This window comes from Tachyglossus aculeatus, chromosome 5 (assembly GCF_015852505.1).
Source record: "Tachyglossus aculeatus isolate mTacAcu1 chromosome 5, mTacAcu1.pri, whole genome shotgun sequence".
NCBI classification, from domain to species: Eukaryota; Metazoa; Chordata; class Mammalia; order Monotremata; family Tachyglossidae; genus Tachyglossus; species Tachyglossus aculeatus.
In genome coordinates this window covers 51261861-51282158 of record NC_052070.1, presented here as the reverse complement: position 1 = coordinate 51282158, position 20298 = coordinate 51261861, and the positions used below count along the sequence as shown (strand labels likewise).

Here is a 20298-nt window from a genome sequence, read left to right as displayed (position 1 = left end):
CAGTGCTTTGCCAATAGTAAGTGCTTAATAAATGCCATTATTATTATTATTATTATTATTATTATTATTCTGACAGGACTACCAGTCTCTAGCCTCACCACAACACTAAAGAATACTGCATTTTAAAATCAATGGCATTTATTGAGCACTTACTATGTACAGAGCACTGTTCTAAGTGCTTGGGAGAATTCAAAAGCAGTATGGCCTAGTGGAAAGAGCACAGGCCTGAATCAGAGAACGTGGTTCGAGTTCCAGCTCTGTCACTCACCTGCTGTGTGACCTGGGACAAGGCATTTACCTTCTCTGTGCCTCCGTTTTCTCAATTATACTATGGGGACTCAGTACCTTTTCTCCCTCCTACTTAGACTGTGAGCCCCATGTAGAACAGGGACTGGGTCCAAACTAATTATCTAGTATCTATTCCAGTGCTTAGTATAGTGCTTGGCATATAGTAAGTTCTGAAAAAAACCACAATTATTCAAAAACTTGGATAAAGTATGCTTAACTTTTGCCTTGAGTTTTGTGGGCAATGGCAACTCTGCTTAAGCCATTTTTTCCACCTGAAAGAAAAAAGGATTCTCTTTTCTATTATATTACATGCTTATAATACACCCAGCACCATGCTAAACATACAGGTAGATATGAGATAATTAGACAGGACACAATCGCCGTCCCACATAATACACAGTCTCAGAGGGAGGAAGAACAGGTATTTTATCCCTGTTTTACAAATGAGGAAACCAAGGCACCAATAAGTTAAGTAACCTTGACCTTGGGTGACCTTAGGCATTCTACAGATTAGAAAACTGAGGCATGGATATGTTAAGTGACTTGCCCATGGTCACACAGCAGGCGGTTGGCAGAGCCGGAGGTAAGAGCTGGGTCTCCTGATTCTCAGAACCATGCTCTTTCCACTAGACCACATTGCCATATTGATTTGTGGTTCACCCAGGTCTCTGTTGTGCTGTCTCTTCAACCCTGTTGTCTGCCCTCTGCCACCGAGTCAGGTTCATTCCGCATTTGCAACCCTGGTTAAAAATTGAAGGGGACAAGGACTTCTGGGTCAGTTTCGCTTTTCATTTAGTAGCTCCTCCTTCGGCTGGGGTCAGAGCCTATGGATGAGTTATGAAACCACAGCTAACGCTTTGGGCCTGTTCTGCAATTAGCCACACGGGAATGGATTAGGACTAATGAACAGGAGAAATTGGGAATAATGAGGAAGGAAGAGCTGGAGCATGGCAGTTACCATTGCAAAATCTCCCTACTTTCATTTCTGAAGGAACTTAAGGCAGGGCTGCTGTTTGTCTTCATCTAAGAGTTCTAGCTGGGCAATCCCCCACTTCCAGCAACCTTAGGTAATAATGGCATTTGTTTGTTACGCGCTTACTGTGTGCAAAGCACTGTTCTAAGCGCGGGGGGGGGGGGGCGGTGATACAAGGTGATCAGGTTGTCCCACGTGGGGCTCACAGTCTTAATCCCCATTTTACAGATGAGGAAACTGAGGCCCAGAGAAGTTAAGTGACTTGCTGAAGGTCACACAGCAGACATGTGGCAGAGCCGGGATTCGAACCCATGACCTCTGACTCCCAAGTCCGGGCTCTTTCCACTGAGCCACGCTGCAGGTGAAACCAAGTTTCAGGTTACCTTTTTCTTTTACGCTCAATCTTATGATTCTTAATCAACACGACTGTACCATCTTTCCCTGTACAAATTACATTTTAAAAGGCTTTTTTCCAGGTGTCCGCTTAGAATTAGAATTAAAATCAAATAGTGGTATTTATTAAGCGCTTATTATGTGCAGAGAACTGTATTAACTGCTTAGGAAAGGAATACAATAGAGTTGGTAGAGATGATGCTCTGCCCACATGGAGCTTGCAGTCCAGGGGGGGGAGACAGACATTTTAAAAAATCAAAGAGAGGGAAAATGGCAGAGTGTAATGATAAGAGTTGTGAGGCTGAGGGTGGGGTGAATAGCAAGTGCTTCAGTACTTAAAAAGAAAAGGCCACTGGGCTGTTTTTTGGTGGTAACACCTAACTACTGCCAGAGAAACTCACAGGGAAAGACGCTACCTCCCAAACAGCCTGTATAAAAACATTTGAGGGGCTCCAGTTCACGATGGAATGTACACAGGAATGGAGTTATCATTGTGGTTCCCATACGCATTCGAGCCTGTTGCTGTCCCTTTTTTTTTGTTTGTTTATTTTTGTTTTTTTTAATAGCTTTCTCAATAATGTGACCATGCCACGCCTGAGTCACACTCCTTTCAGCTGCCACAGTGACAGAAATGATTCCACTACACTGCACCCTACACACTAGCACTTAGCATAATACTTTGGCACATGGAAAGCACTTAATATCAATTTATTATTACCATCTGGGTCGCAGTGTGCTCAGATACTTCAGAGAGCTCTAAAAGCTAATGAAAATAACATCTAAAAGTACCTTGAATGAGTAAATTCTTATTTATTTTTTCCCTGAAAAACTGATGTCTCACCCCTCCTCTCTCACAGATTTTTCCACTTAGATAAGGGCCTTAGAGGCCTATTGGGAAATCTGCCACAATGTACCTCAAGAAAAAAGAATAATTTGTCAAAGGTAAAACCTAATAACAAGAGATATGTAGTCCCATCAATTCTGAGGTGAAGCTAAACCACAGCTCTGTGGTACCCACCTGAAAATACTTTTGAAAGACAACCCTGCCTACTTTTATGACACAACTGAAAAAAATGACTGAAATTTAGTTTATTTTCAGATTACCGTATATCGGTGTTTTACACATAGGTCACCAAGCATAGATGGATGGGTTTCAAACCTTTAGTTTGGGGGACCTATGTTTCACCTCAAAGATCCCATTAATATGGTGCAGTCTTCTTTCATAATAAACATGACACTAAAAGCTTTGATAATCCAACAATACCTTAAACAAAAAATTTTACCTTACTTCAACAGAAGACATACTAATTTTTAAAATATTTGATTCCTTCAATTGTATTGAGAGCACTAGAGTAAGCGCTTGGAAAGTACAATTAGGCAACAGGTAGAGACAATCCCTACCCAACAACGGGCTCACAGTATTTTGACATGAACTTTATTATTCCAAATACATTTTATGTATTCTAAAGAATATATAAAGAATTCTAGAGAAGCAGCATAGTGCAGTGGATAGAGCATGGGCCTCGGAGTCAGACGGTCATGGGTTCTAATTCCGGCTCCGCCACTTGTCTGCTAGGTGACCTTTGGCAAGTCACTTCACTTCTCGAGACCTCAGTTCCCTCATCTGTAAAATGGGGATTGAGACTGGGAGCCCCAAGTGGGACAAGGACTGCATCCAACCCGATTTGCTTGTATCCACCCCAGCAATTAGTACAGTGCCTGGCACATAGTAAGCGCTTAACAGATACCGTAATTATTATTCTAAATATAAAAAGGTAGAGAATTATGATAAAAGGCAGCAGTGTTTTCAAAAACCAATTTTCTCCTTGACATTCAAAGTATCTAAGAAGTGGGTTTATGGTAATGATTTCAGTTTTAACTATAAACTGCCTTTGATATCATTACTTGGTAAAGAAAATGTCAATGATTTCAGTTTTAACTATAAACTGTCTTTGATATCATTACTCGATAAAGAAAATGTCAACGAAACTCAGTCCAAATATTAAAACAACTTACCACCCAAGCTTTTACTGCAGAAAAAATATACATTTATAAAATGTTATGCAGTGCCAGAGCGGCACACATGTTTGAGGGGGAGGTGGGGGGAGGAAGGGGATGTGCACATATATGCGCTCTTACCTTTGAGAAGGGCCACAGAGAGTTGATCTGTGTTCAGGTTATTGACATATTTGCCCAAATAGGTATTGAGAACCCACGCTACAAGACCTTCCAACATGACTGTGCCTTGAGAAGATGATTTTTACGATTCTGCCATCATTCTCCGTTTCTTTCTCTCATGGTTATAGAAATGCCTATCAGGAGAGAACAAAAGAGGAATCAATAGAGGCATTCAAGGTGACTCCCTCAACAGCCAAATTGTGACTCCCATAAAAAATTTTCTCTCTTTCATATATAATAACCCCAATGCATCTAAAAATTGATGAGGTTTTTTGAAATGATTTCTCATAGTTTATGAACCTGAGCTGAAGCTCCTATACTCCATCAAAGAGAACATGGATTTATTTCATAACCCTTGCTCAAGTTTTCCACCAAACGGCAAAGAATACTTTCCCTGGGTTCTAAAGAGAAAGTCCATACATGAAATTCCAAAGGCCCAGAGACAATGCTTAGCCTATTTTACTTTTTATATATAAAATTATCTTCCGAAAATGCCATTTTACACTTAAGGGCACCAAAGCACTGGCAGGATAATTTTATTACCACGGATCAGCTCAGCAAGGGGATCTGGCATAAGATTCCTAACGTCCTTAGATGACAGCCTTGCCTGACCGCTTATACCCACTAAGTGCTTAGTACAGTGCTCTGCACACAGTAAGCGCTCAATAAATACGACTGAATGAATACCCTCTCTGACATTCAAATTGTCGTCAGCTTTGAAACTGTGAATTTGACATCAATCCCAATTGAAACATTTTTTCCTTTAGAATACTTTTCAAATGTTCTTCCCCAAACTAATTGTCACCAAACTAACGAAAAGGATATAAAAAGGAACTAAGAATTAACCATGCATCTCATGGCAAGTCTTTAGGTGGCTAGTACACTGTAGGCAATTAGTGAACTAAATGATTAACTCTATTGCATTGTACTCCCCCAAGTGCTTAGTACAGGGCTCTGAACATAGTAAGGGTTAAAGTGACATCACTTTGGCTTAGGTCTACAAAGGTTTTTGTTTGTATTTTTTAATGTTAAAAAGTTATAAAAACAATCAGAAGGGGAAATGTTTTCCAAACAGGGATTGTATGGCTCAAAAATCCCATCAGGCCAAGGGTCATGAACAATAAATAAACGAATAGTCCATTTTCAATTTTTACTGTCCACGAGTATTGCAACATAGTTATGGGCAGTTTACCGGTCACTTGTACACACAACTTTCTTTTAGCCATTAAATTGGGCACCCAACACCAACGTTTTGAAATGCCAACCTCAAAGCACTTGATGGGAAAAGAAAAGTGAATGTGAGTTCCCACACTGTGAACTTGGCATCTCTTCTCAGTTTACATCACTTTCAATAGCTATTAAAGGAGAGGTACGGAAGGAAAAAAAATCGAGTGAAAGGCAGCGTGGCCTAGTGGAAAGAGTACAGGCCTGGGGGGAAGAGGACCTGGGTTCTAATTCTGCTCCACCACTTTTCTTCTGTGTGACCTTGGACTTGTCTGGGCCTCCGTTACTTTTGTAACGAGGATTAAGATTATGAGCCCTATGTGGGACATGGACTGTGTCCAACCGGAATTAACGTGTATTTACTCCAGTGCTTAGTACAGTGCCTGGCACATAGTAAGCCCTTAACAAATACCCCCCGCCCAAAAAAAGGCAACTTGGTAAGGGGCATCAGTTAGTAGCCGATGGGGGCAAACTAGAGAGAAAACAACAGCCACGTTGGGCTAAGCAGAATACCAATGCTGGGCCAAAGACATATGAAAGGGGAGTTTTAAGCTTTTTTCCCTGGTTCAACAATCCACCTGCAGGAATCCCTGCCTGTTTCTTCCAAATCCAATACTGTTTAATGATAATAACAATAATGATAGCATTTATTAAGCGCTTACTATGTGCAAAGCACTGTTCTAAGCACTGGGGAGGTTACAAGGTGATCAGGTTGCCCCACGGGGGGGGCTCACAGTTTTAATCCCCATTTTACAGATGAGGTAACTGAGGCACAGAGAAGTGAAGTGACCTGCCCAAAGTCACACAGCTGGCAATTGGCAGAGCCGGGATTTGAACCCATGGACTCTGACTTCAAAGCCCAGGCTCTTTCCACTGAGCCACACACACATTTTTCATCCATTAGGTGATTCCTACTCTGAAGCAAGAGAAGCAGAATGGCCTATTAGCAAGAGCACTGGCTTGGGAGTCAGAGGTCGCGGGTTCTAATCCCAGTTCTGCCACTTGTCTAGTGTGTGACCTTGGGCAAGTCATTTAACTTCTCTGTGCCTCAGTGACCTCATCTGTAAAATGGGGATTGAGACTGTGAGCTTTGCTTTTCTCCTCTCCCCACCCCAAAGCACCTATGTATATACGTGCATATCTATAATTCTATTTATATTGATGCCTGTTTGTTTTGATTGGTATATATCCATAATTCTATTTATGTTGATGCCTCTTTACTTGTTTTGATGTCTGTCTCACCCCTTCTAGACTGTAAGCCCAGTGTGGGCAGGTTTTGTCTCTCTTTATTGCTGTATTGTACTTTCCAAGCGCTTAGTACGGTGCTCTGCACACAGTAAGTGCTCAATAAATACGACTGAATGAATGATCATGGGACAGGGACAATGTCTAACCTGATTGCCTTGTATCTACCCCAGGGCTTAGAACAGTGCTTGGCCCATTGTAAGCGCTTAAAAAACACCACAGTTGTTATTATTATTGCTTGCTAAGCAACAGAGGGAGTCGGCCAGGACCCGACACCCAATCTTTTTAGCATCGACGCAGATCAGTCCCTCCCACACTCAGCCCTGCAGCCTCCAACTGTGCGTGGAGAAGCATTGAGGGTGACAGGCGAAAGTTGGACTACTGTGTCCTTGCCCCCGGCCCCATGTGGTTCATGACCTTGGGCCGGACCCCTTCTCCCGAAGGAGGCCAGTGAAGCCACCCAACCCCTTCCCAGGGTGGAGAGAGGTGTGTAATTAGTGGGAGTTCGAGCCCTAGGAGATGAAAAGGTGCAGGAGCCGGAGAGACAAGCAGGATACTCAGAAGAGGGAGGAAAACGGGTCAACAAAGGACTGATCTTCGTCATTCATTCACTCAACTGGATTTACTGAGCGCTTACTGTGTCCAGAGCACTGGACTAAGGGCTTGGAAAGTACAATACAGCAATAAAGAGAGACAATCCCTGTCCACAACAGTCTCAGCAGGGGGGTGGGGAAGACCCACATCATAATAATGGTATTTGTGCCAGGCACTGTACTAAGCGCCGGGTGGATCCAAGCAAATCGGGTTGGACGCAGTCCCTGTCTCACATGGGGTTCACAGTCTCAATCCCCATTTTCCAGATGAGGGAACTCAGGCCCAGAGAAGTGAAGTGACTTCATTCATTCAGTTGTATTTACTGAGTGTGTATTATGTGCAGAGCACTGTACTAAGTGCTTGGGAAGTACAATTCAGCAATAAAGAGAGGCAATCCCTGCCCACAACAGGCTTACAGTCTTGCCCAAGGTTGCATAGCAGACAAGAGAAGCAGCATTGCTCAGTGGAACGAGCCCGGACTTTGGAGTCAGAGGTCATGGGTTCAAGTCCCGGCTCCGCCACTTGTCAGCTGTGTGACTTTGGGCAAGTCACTTAACTTCTCAGGGCCTCAGTTACCTCATCTGTAAAATGGGGATTAAAACTGTGAACCCCCCGTGGGACAACCTGATCACCATGTAACCTCTCCAGCGCTTAGAACAGTGCTTTGCACATAGTAAGCACTTAACAAATACTATTATTATTATTATTATTATTATTATTATTATGTGGCGGAGCCAGGATTAGAACCCATGACCCTCTCAGGCCCAGGCTCTAGCCACTACATCATGCTGCTTCCATCGACACAAGTAAACAGGCATCAATATAAATAAATACAATTGTAGATACATACATAGATATATATGCTCTGTGGGCAAGGGAGAGCAAAGGGAAGGAGTCGAGGTTACTCGTCCTCTTCCTCCTCCCTTCCCCCTGCCCAGGAATGCAGAAATGCTTCCCATTCCCCATTTCAGTTAATAGCAATAATAATAATTATGGTATTTCTTAAGCACTTACTGTGTGCAAGGCACCGTACTAAGCGTGGTAGATGCAAACAAATCAGATTGGACACAGTCCCTGTCCCACACTGGGGTTCAGAGTCTCGATCCCCATTTTACAAATGAGGTAACAGGCACAGAGAAGTAAAGTGAATGGCCCAAGGTCACACAGCAGACAAGTAGCGGAGCCGGGATTAGAACCCGTGACTTTCTGACTCCCAGGTCTGGACTCTATTCACTACACCAAGCTCAAGCGCTTAGTACAGTGCTCTGCACACAGTAAGCGCTCAATAAATACGACAACGAATGCTGCTTCCATCGAAACAAGTAAACAGGCATCAATCTAATTAAACAGAATTATAGATATAGACATAGATACAAAGGTGCTGTGGGGCGGGGAAAAGCAAAGGGAGCGAGTCAGGCAACTTTGTCCTCCTCCTCCTCTTCTTCCCTTCCCCCTGACCAGGAATGAGGAAATGCGTCCCATTCCCCATTTGGGATAGTAACAATAATAATAATTATTATTATGGTATTTGTTAAGTGCTTACTATGTGCAAAGCACTGGGGTAGATGCAAGCAAATGGGGTTGGACACAGTCCCTGTCCCACGTGGAGAACACAGTCTCAATCCCCCCATGACAGATGAGGTAACTGAGGCCTAGAGACATGAAGTGACTTGCCCAAAATCACAGAGCAGACAAGTGGCAGAGCTGGAATTAGAACCATGTCCAAGAGAACTCCTTATCTTCCCTCCCCCTGACTTTCCCATCACCGTAGACGGCACTACCATCCTTCCCATCTCACAAGCCCGCAAACTTGGTGTCATCCTCAACTCCGCTCTCTCGTTCACCCCTCACATCCAATCCGTCAACAAAACCTGCCGGTCTCACCTCCGCAACATCTCCAAGATCCGCCCTTTCCTCTCCATCCAAACCACTACCTTGCTGGTTCAATCTCTTATCCTATCCCGACTAGGTTACTGCATCAGCCTCCTCTCTGATCTCCCATCCTCCTGTCTCTCCCCATTTCAGTCTATATTTCACGCTACTGCCCGGATCATCTTTGTGCAGAAACGCTCTGGGCATGTCATTCCCCTCCTCAAAAATCTCCAGTGGCTGCCTGTCAACCTACAAATCAGGCAAAAACTCCTCACTCTCAGCTTCAAGGCTGTCCATCACCTTGCCCCCTCCTACCTCACCTCCCTTCTCTCCTCCAGCCCAGCCCGCACCCTCCTCTCCTCCGCCGCTAACCTCCTCACTGTAACTCGTTCTCGCCCGTCCCGCCGTCGACCCCCGGCCCACGTCCTCCCCCTGGCCTGGAATGCCCTCCCTCCGCACATCTTCCAAGCTAGCTCTCTTTCTCCCTTCAAAGCCCTACTGAGAGCTCACCTCCTCCAGGAGGCCTTCCCAGACTGAGCCCCCTTTTCCCTCTCCTCTTCCCCATCCCCCCCACCCTACCTCCTTCCCCTCCCCACAACACCTGTATATGTTTGTACAGATCTATTACTCTATTTATTTTACTTGTACATATTTACTATTCTATTTATTTTGTTAATGATGTGCAACTAGCTTTAACTCTATTTGTTCTGATGACTTGACACCTGTCCACATGTTTTGTTGTCTGTCTCCCCCTTCTAGACTGTGAGCCCATTGTTGGGTAGGGACTGTCTCTATATGTTGCCGACTTGTACTTCCCAAGCGCTTAGTACAGTGCTCTGCACACAGTAAGTGCTCAATAAATACGATTGAATGAATGAACCCATAACCTATTGACTCCCAGGCACGTGCTCTATCCACTACACCACGCTGCTTTCATCGAAACAAGTAAACAGGCATCAATATAAATAAACAGAACTATAGATATATGGCTGCATATATCACAGTCCCTGTCACCCGTGGGGCTCACAGTCTCAACCTCCATTTTACAGATGAGGTAACTGAGGCACAGACAAGTGAAGTGACTTGCCTAAGCTCACAAAGCAGGCCCAGGGAAGCAGCATGGCTCAGTGGAAAGAGCCGGGCTTTGGAGTCAGAGGTCATGGGTTCAAATCCCAGCTCTGCCAACTGTCAGCGGTGTGACTTTGGGCAAGTCACTTAACTTCTCTGGGCCTCAGTTCCCTCATCTGTAAAATGGGGATGAAGACTGTGAGCTCCACGTGGGACAACCTGATCACTTAGTAACCTCCTCAGCGCTTAGAACAGCGCAAACAGTAAGTGCTTAATAAATGCCATTATTATTATTATGTGAACAGACTTGTCCAAGGTCACACAGCAGGCAAGTGGCAGAGCCGGGATTAGAACTCATGACTTTCTGGGTTCTAACTACTAGGTCATGCTGCTTCTCTGGGCCTCCTCCTCGGCCAGTAGGACCAATGAGAAAGGGGGTGGGGGTGGGGGTGGGGGCGATCTGGGAGTCCGTTGGGGCCAAGGATCACCTCGCTCTGTTGCTGAACTGTACTAGCCAAGCGGTTCGCACAGTGCTCTGCAATCAACCAATCAATCGTATTTATTGAGCGCTTACTGTGTGCAGAGCACTGTACTAAGCACTTGGGAAGTACAAGTTGGCAACATATAGAGACAGTCCCTACCCAACAGTGGGCTCACAGTCTAGAAGGGGGAGACAGAGAACAAAACCAAACATATTAACAAAATAAAATAAATAGAATAGATATGTACAAGTAAAATAAATAAAGAGTAATAAAAATGTACAAACATATATACATATATACAGGTGCTGTGGGGAAGGGAAGGAGGTAAGATGGGGGATGGAGAGGGGGACGAGGGGGAGAGTGTACTGTGTACTCTGCACACAGTAAGCACTCAATAATAATAATAAAAATAATAACAATGGCATTTGTACATATCTATTCTATTTATTTTATTTTGTTAGTATGTTTGGTTTTGTTCTCTGTCTCCCCCTTTTAGACTGTGAGCCCACCGTTGGGTAGGGACTGTCTCTATATGTTGCCAATTTGTACTTCCCAAGCGCTTAGTACAGTGCTCTGCACATAGTAAGCGCTCAATAAATACAATTGATGATGATTTGTTAAGCGCTTACTATGTGCAAAGCACTGCTCTAAGTGCTGGACAATAAGCCCGTTAAAAATAATAATGATGGCATTTATTAAGTGCTTACTATGTGCAAAGCTCTGTTCTAAGCGCTGGGGAGGTTACAAGGTGATCAGGTTGTCCCATGGGGGGCTCACAGTCAATCCCCATTTTACAGGTGAGGGAACTGAGGCCCAGAGAAGTGAAGTCACTTGCCCGAAGTCACACAGCTGACAATTGTGTTGGGTAGGGACTGTCTCTGTGGCTGAATGGCACTTCCCAAGAGCTTAGCAGAGTGCTCTGCACAAAGTACGTTCAAATCCCGGCTTTGCCCATTCTCAGCTGTGTGACTTTGGGCAAGTCACTTAACTTCTCTGTGCCTCAGTTCCCTCATCTGTAAAATGGGGATGAAGACTGGGAGCCCTCCGGGGGACAGCCTGATCACCTTGTAACCTCCCCAGAGCTTAGAACAGTGCTTTGCACATAGTAAGCGCTTAATAAATGCCATCACTATTATCATTAATGAAGATGACTAACAGCAGAGGACTTAACTTCTCTGTGCCTCAGTTCTCTCATCTGTAAAATGGAGATGGAGACTGGGAGTCCCCCAGGGGACAGCCTGATCACGTTGTAACCTCCCCAGCGCTTAGAACAGTGCCTTGCACATAGTAAGCGCTTAATAAATGCCATTATTATTATTCTCTGTGCCTCAGTTCCCTCATCTGTAAAATGGGGATGAAGACCGGGAGTCCCCCAGGGGACGGCCTGATCACCTTGTAACCTCCACAGCGCTTAGAACAGTGCCTTGCACATAGTAAGCACTTAATAAATGACATCATCATTATTATTATTCTCTGTGACTCAGTTCCCTCATCTGTAAAATGGGGATGAAGACTGGGAGCCCCCCGGGGGACAGCCTGATCACCTTGCAACCTCCCCAGCGCTTAGAACAGTGCTTTGCACATAGTAAGCGCTTAATAAATGCCATCATCATCATTATTATTGTTATTATTCTCTGTGCCTCAGTTCCCTCATCTGTAAAATGGGGATGAAGACTGGGAGCCCCCCGGGGGACAGCCTGATCCCCTTGTAACCTCCCCAGCGTTTAGAACAGTGCTTTGCACATAGTAAGCGGTTAATAAATGCCATCATTATCATTAATGAAGATGACCGACAGCAGAGGATTGAATGAATGAGTGGGGCGCCCCCCGTGGAGGTCGGCCGAGGGTCAGAGCCGCTGCCCCCCGCCTGCTGCTCCCCTGGCGGCCTGAAGGGGGCGGACGAGAGCGGGACGCCCGCCCACCCCCCCCCCCCACCACGGCCCGGGGGGCGTTGGGGGGAAGCGCGCTCCCGCGGAATGGGGGTGGAGGGTGAGGAGGGGTCCCCGCCCGGCCGAGCGACTACCTGCCCGTGTCCCCTCGCAGCGCGGCCCGGCACAACGCGGCCCGTCCCGCTCGTCAATGGCGCCGGGGGCCGCTGGGGCCGGCCCAGACCCAGCCAATCGAGCGGCCGCGAGCCGCAGGACGGCGAGTCGAGCTCGGAGGCATCGATGGGCGGGGCGGGCCCGCGCCTCGGCCTCTCCCTCACTCAATCCTAGGCATTCATCCATTCATTCATTCATTCATTCATTCATCCATCCATTCATTCATTCATTAATTCATTCGTTCGTTCGTTCATTCATTCATTCATTCACTCATTCAATCGTATTTATTGGGGGCTTACTGTGCGCGGAGCACTGTACTGTATATATGTATATATATATATATATATATATATATATATATATGTGTGCATGTACATATACATGTATATGTATGTATACCGATACATGTACACATGCATATACATATAATATACATACCTATATGTATGTGTATGTATACCTATACACGCATGCATGCATATACATACATATATATACATATATGCACATGTACACATACATATATACATGCATGTATATGCATATATGTGTATGTGTGTATATGTGTATGCATGTTTGCATGTATATGTTTATATATGTGTGTTTATATGTGTTTGTATATATGTTTGTATATATGTATATATGTTTGTACATATTTATTACTCTATTTATTTATTTATTTATTTATTTATTTATTTATTTATTTTACTTGTACATATCTATTCTATTTATTTTATTTTGTCAGTATGTTTGGTTTTGTTCTCCATCTCCCCCTTTTAGACTGTGAGCCCGCTGTTGGGTAGGGGCCGTCTCTGTATGTTGCCAACTTGTACTTCCCAAGCGCTTAGTCCAGTGCTCTGCACACAGTAAGCGCTCAATAAATACGATTGATGATGATGATGTCCCAAGCGCCTGGGAAGTACAAGTCGGCAGCATAGAGAGACGGTCCCTACCCAAGCGCTTAGTACATTCATTCATTCATTCATTCATTCAATCGTATTTATTGAGCACATACTGTGTGCGGAGCACTGTACTAAGCGCCTGGGAAGTACAAGTCAACAACATAGAGAGACGGTCCCTACCCAAGCGCTTAGTACATTCATTCATTCATTCATTCACTCAATCGTATTTATTGAGCACATACTGTGCACGGAGAGCTGTACTAAGCGCTTGGGAAGTACAAGTCGGCAACATATAGAGACGGTCCCTACCCAAGCGCTTAGTACAGTGCTCTGCACAGAGTAAGCACTCAATAAGTACGGGTGAATGAATGAACGGGCTCACAGTATTGAGCGCTTACTGTGTGCAGAGCACTGTACTAAGCGCTTGAGAAGTACAAGTCGGCAACATATAGAGACGGTCCCTACCCAAGCGCTTAGTACAGTGCTCTGCACAGAGCAAGCGCTCAATAAGTACGGTTGAATGAATGAACAACGGACTCACAGTATTGAGCGCTTACTGTGTGCAGAGCACTGTACTAAGCGCTTGAGAAGTACAAGTCGGCAACATATAGAGACGGTCCCTACCCAAGCGCTTAGTACAGCGCTCTGCACACAGTAAGCGCTCAATAAATACGGTTGAATGAATGAACAAGGGGCTCACAGTATTCATTCATTCATCCATTCAATCTTCTTTATTCATTCATTCATTCGAACGTATTTATTGAGTGCTTACTGTGTGCAGAGCGCTGTACTAAGCGCTTGGGATGTACAAGTCGGCAACATCTAGAGACGGTCCCTACCCAAGCGCTTAGCACAGCGCTCTGCACACAGTAAGCGCTCAATAAATACGATCGAAGCAGCGTGGCTCAGTGGAAAGAGCCCGGGCTTTGGAGTCAGAGGTCGTGGGTTCAAATCCCGGCTCCGCCACTTGTCAGCTGTGTGATGTTGGGCGAGTCACTTCAGTTCTCTGGGCCTCAGTTCCCTCATCTGTAGAATGGGGATGAAGGCTGTGAGCCCCTCGTGGGACAACCTGATTACCTTGTACCTCCCCCAGCGCTTAGAACAGTGCTTTGCGCATAGTAAGCACTTAACAAATACCAACATTATTATTATTATTATTATTATTATTGAATGAATGAACAACGGGCTCACAGTATTCATTCATTCATCCATTCACTCTTCTTTATTCATTCATTCATTCAATCGTATTTATTGAGCGCTTACTGTGTGCAGAGCGCTGTAGTAAGCGCTTGGGACGTCCAAGTTGGCAACATATAGAGACAGTCCCTACCCAACAGTGGGCTCACAGTCTAAAAGGGGGAGACCAAACCAACATTATTATTATTATTATTATTGAATGAATGAACAACGGGCTCACAGTATTCATTCATTTATCCATTCAATCTTCTTCATTCATTCATTCGATCGTATTTATTGAGTGCTTACTGTGTGCGGAGCACTGTACTAAGCGCTTGAGAACTACAAGTCGGCAACATATAGAGATGGTCCCTACCCAAGCGCTTAGTAAAGCGCTCTGCACACAGTAAGCGCTCAATAAATACGGTTGAATGAATGAACAACAGGCTCACAGTATTCATTCATTCATCCATTCAATCTTCTTTATTCATTCATTCATTCGATCATATTTATTGAGCGCTTATGAATGCAGAGCACTGTACTAAGCGCTTGGGAAGTACAAGTCGGCAACATATAGAGATGGTCCCTACCCAAGCGCTTAGCACAGTGCTCTGCACACGGTAAGCGCTCAATAAATACAGTTGAATGAATGAACAACGGGCTCACAGTATTCATTCATTCATTCATTCAATCGTCTTTATTCATTCATTCATTCATTCGATCGTATTTATTGAGCGCTTACTGTGTGCAGAGCGCTGTGCTAAGCGCTTGGGAAGTACAAGTCGGCAACACATAGAGACAGTCCCTACTCAAGCGCTTAGTACATTCAGTCATTCATTCATTCGATCGTATTTATTGAGCACTTACTGTGCGCTGAGCGCTGTACTAAGCGATTGGGAAGTCCAGGTAGGCAACAGAGACAGTCCCGACTCAAGCGCTTAGTACATTTATTCATTAATTCATTCACTCATTCAATCGTATTTATTGAGCGCTTACTGTGTGCAGAGCACTGTCCTAAGCGCTTGGGAAGTACAAGTCGGCAACATATAGAGATGGTCCCTACCCAAGCGCTTAGTACATTCATTCATTCATTCATTCATTCAATCGCATTTATTGAGCGCTTACTGTGTGCAGAGCACTGTACTAAGCGCTTGGGAAGTACAGGTCGGCAACATATAGAGACGGTCCCTTCCCAAGCGCTTAATACAGTGCTCCGCACACAGTAAGCACTCAATAAATATGATTGAATGAACAACAGGCTCACAGTATTGAGCGCTTACTGTATGCGGAGCACTGTACTAAGCGCTTGAGAAGTACAGGTCGGCAACATATAGAGATGGTCCCTACCCAAGCGCTTAGTACAGTGCTCTGCACAGAGCAAGCGCTCAATAAATACGATTGAATGAATGAACAGCAGGCTCACAGTATTGAGCGCTTACTGTGTGCAGAGCACTGTACTAAGCGCTTGAGAAGTACAAGTCGGCAACATATAGAGACGGCCCCTACCCAAGTGCTTAGTACAGCGCTCTGCACACAGTAAGCGCTCAATAAATACGATTGAATGAATGAACAACAGGCTCACAGTATTCATTCATTCATTCATTCCATCAAGCTTATTTATTGAGCGCTGTGTGCAGAGCACTGTACTAAGTGCTTGGGAAGTACAAGTCAGCAACATATAGAGACGGTCCCTACCCAAGCGCTTAGTATAGTGCTCTGCACACAGTAAGCGCTCAATAAATAAGATTGAATGAATGAACAACAGGCTCACAGTATTCATTCATTCATTCATTCAATCGTATTTATTGAGCGCTTACTGTGTGCGGAACACTGGACCAAGCACTTGGGAAGTATAAGTCAGCAACATATAGAGACGGTCCCTACCCAAGCGCTTAGTCCAGTGCTCCACACACAGTATGCGGTCAATAAATACGATTGAATGAATGAACAACGGGCTCACAATATTGAGCACCACAGTATTGAGCGCTTACTATGTGCAGAGCACTGAACTAAGCACTTGGGAAGTACAATTCGGCAACATCTAGAGATGGTCCCTACCCAAGCGCTTAGTACAGTGCTCTGCACACAGTCAGTGCTCAATAAATACAATTGAATGAATGAACAACGGGCTCACAGTATTGAGCGCTTACTGTGTGCAGAGCACTGAACTAAGCACTTGGGAAGTACAATTCGGCAACATCTAGAGACGGTCCCTACCCAAGCGCTTAGTACAGTGTTCTGCACACAGTCAGTGCTCAATAAATACAATTGAATGAATGAACAACGGGCTCACAGTATTGAGCACTTACTGTGTGCAGAGCACTGTACTAAGCGCTTGGGAAGTAGAAGTCGGCAACACCTAGAGACAACCCATGCCTAACAACGGGCTCACAGTCTAGAAGGGGAAGACAGGCAACAAAACAAAACACGTAAACAGGCGTCAATAGCATCAATATAATAAATGGAATTAGAGATATATATTCATTCATTCATTTAATGTATTTGTTGAGCGCTTACTGTGTGCAGAGCACTGGACTGAGCGCTTGGGAAGTACAATTCGGCAACACATAGAGACCATGACTGCCCATCACCGGGTTCACATTATAGAAGGTGGGGAGACAGACAACAAAGCAAATAAACGGGCATCAATAGCATCAATATAAATAAATGGAATTAGCTATATATATATATATATATATTCATTCATTCGACATATTTATTGAGCGCTTACTGTGTGCAGTGCACTGTACTAAGCGCTTGGAAACTACAATTCAGCAACAGATAGAGACGACCCTGCCCAACACCGGGCTCACAGTCAAGAAGAGGGGGGAGACAGACAACAAAGCAAATAAACAGGCATCAATAGTATCAATATAAATAACTGGAATTAGAGCTGTATTCATTCATTCAACGCATTTGTTCATTCATTCATTCATTCGTATTTATTGAGCACTTACTGTGTGCAGAGCACTGTACTAAGCACTTGGAAAGTACAATTCAGCAACAGATAGACACGATCCTTGCCCAACACCGGGCTCACAGTCTAGAAGGGGGGAGACAGACAACAAAGCAAATAAACAGGCATCAATAGAATCAATATAAATAAATGGAATGAATAATAATAATGGCATTTTGTTAAGGGCTTACTATGTGCCAAGCACTGTTCTAAGTGCTGGGGAAGATACAAGGTAATCGGGTTGTCTCAAGTGAGGCTCACAGTCTTCATCCCCATTTTACAGATGAGGTAACTGAGGCACAAAGAAGTTAAGTGACTTGCCCAAAGTCACAAGCAGACAAGTGGCCGTGCCGGGATTAGAACCCATGACCCCCAAGCCTGGGCTCTTTCCACTGAGTCACGCTGCTTTTCTTAGAATTAGAAATAGGAATTAGAGAGATATATGCACAAGAACAAGTAAACAGGCACTAATACAAATAAGAGGAATTATCAGTATGTACCTATATACACAAGTGTTCTGGGGTCATTCATTCATTCATTCATTCATTCATTCATTCAATCGTATTTATTGAGCGCTTACTTTGTGCAGGGCACTGGACGAAGTGCTTGGGAAGTACAAATTGGCAACAAATAAAGACCATCCCTGCCCAACACCGGGTTCACAATCTAGAATCAATCAATCAATCAATCAATCAATCGTATTTATTGAGCGCTTACTGTGTGCAGAGCACTGTACTAAGCGCTTGGGAAGTACAAGTTGGCAACATATAGAGACAGTCCCTACCCAACAGTGGGCTCACAGTCTAAAAGGGGGAGACAGAGAACAAAACCAAACATACTAACAAAATAAAATAAGTAGAATAGATATGTACAAGTAAAATAAATAAATAAACAAATAGAGTAATAAATATGTACAAACATATACATATATACAGGTGCTGTGGGGAAGGGAAGGAGGTAAGATGAGGGGGATGGAGAGGAGGACGAGGGGGAGAGGAAGGAAGGGGCTCAGTCTGGGAAGGCCTCCTGGAGGAGGTGAGCTCTCAGTAGAAGGGGGGAGACAGACAATAAAGCAAATAAACAGGCATCAATAGCATCAATACAAATAAATGGAATTAATAATAATAATAATAATGACATTTTATTAAGCGCTTACTATGTGCTGAGCACTGTTCTAAGCGCTGAGGGAGATACAAGGTAATCGGGTTGTCCCACGCGGGGCTCACAGTCTTAATCCCCATTTTACAGATGAGGTCACTGAGGCTCAGAGAAGTGAAGTGACTTACCCAAAGTCACACAGCTGACAAGTGGCAGAGGCAAGATTAGAACCCATGACCTCTGACTCCCAAGACCATGCTCTTTCCACTTCGCCATGCTGTGTGCAGAGCACTGGACTAAGCTCTGAAGGTGGAGATAGAAGCAGCGTGGCTCAGTGGAAAGAGCCCGGGCTTTGGAGTCAGACGTCGTGGGTTCGAATCCCGGCTCCGCCACTAGTCTGCTGTGTGACCTTGGGCAAGTCACTTAATTTCTCTGAGCCTCAGTTACCTCATCTGTAAAAATGGGGATTAAGACTGTGAGCCCCACGTAGGACAACTTGATCACATTGTATCCCCCCCCAGCGCTTAGAACAGTGCTTTGCACATAGTAAGCGCTTAACAAATGCCATTCTTATTATTATTATTATTATTATTATTATACAGCAATAAAAAGAGCCAATCCCTGTCCACCACCAGGCTTACAGTCTAGATGGGGGAAAGAGACATCCAAACAAGTAAACAAGCATCAGTACAAATAAATAGAATTAGAGATATATACACATCATTGATTTGTTCATTCAATTGTATTTACGTATGCAGAGCACTGTACTATGTGCTTGGGAAGTACAATTCAGCAACAAATAAGGACAATCCCAGTCCACAATGGGCTTACAGTCTTGGGCGGAGGGGGGGAACAGACATCAAAACAAGTAAACAGGCATTAATATAAATAAGTAGAATTATAGATATGTACACATCAGAACAGGTAAACAGACACCAATATAAATAAGTAGAATTATAGATACATAATAATAATAATGATGGTATTTGTTAAGCGCTTACTATGTGCTAAACACTGTTCTAAGCGCTGGGGGCTTGGGAGTCAGAGGTCATGGGTTCGAATCCTGGCTCTGCCACTTGTCAACTGTGTGACCTTTGCCAAGCCAATTAATAATAATAATGGCATTTATTAAGTGTTTACTGTGTGCAAAACTCTGTTCTAAGCACTGGGGAGGTTACAAGGTGATCAGGCTGTCCCACGTGGGGCTCACAGTCTTAATCTGAAGCAGTCTTAGAGAAGCAGCGTGGCTCAGTGGAAAGAGCCTGGGCTTTGGAGTCAGAGATCATGGGTTCGAATCCCAGCTCCCCCACATGTCTGCTGTGTGACCTTAGGCAAGTCACTTAACTTCTCTGAGCCTCAGTTCCCTCATCTGTAAAATGGGGATTAAGACTGTGAACCCCACGTGGGACAATGTGATCACCTTGTATCCTCCCCAGCGCTTAGAACAGTGTTTCGCGCATAGTAAGCGCTTAACAAACGCCATTATTATTATTATTATTATTATTAATCCCCATTTTATAGATGAGGTATCTGAGGCACAGAGAAGAGAAGCAGCATCGCTCAGTGGAAAGAGCACGGGCTTTGGAGTCAGAGGTCATGGGTTCAAATCCCTGCTCCACCAATTGTCAGCTGTGTGACTTTGGGCAAGTCACTTAACTTCACAGTGCTCTGCACACAGTAAGCGCTCAATAAATACGATTGATTGATTCTCTGTGCCTCAGTTACCTCATCTGTCAAATGGGGATTAAGACTGTGAGCCTCCCGTGGGGGACAACTTGATCACCTTGTAACCTCCCCAGTGCTTAGA

At 44.3% G+C, this 20298-nt stretch overlaps 1 protein-coding gene across 1 annotated transcript in view; it reads right to left on the bottom strand.

Moving 5' to 3' along the window:
- Positions 1 to 12422, bottom strand: part of VPS13D (vacuolar protein sorting 13 homolog D) — a 333705-nt gene extending 321283 nt beyond the window's left edge. Inside the window, exons 1-2 of the mRNA XM_038746364.1 lie at positions 12341 to 12422; positions 3794 to 3966 (exon numbers count right to left, since the gene is read on the bottom strand). Of these exons, the coding sequence (XP_038602292.1) occupies positions 3794 to 3890 (97 nt within the window). The 5' untranslated portion in view covers positions 3891 to 3966; positions 12341 to 12422. The remainder of the gene's footprint in view (positions 1 to 3793; positions 3967 to 12340) is intronic.
- Between the last annotated feature and the right edge of the window lie 7876 nt (positions 12423 to 20298).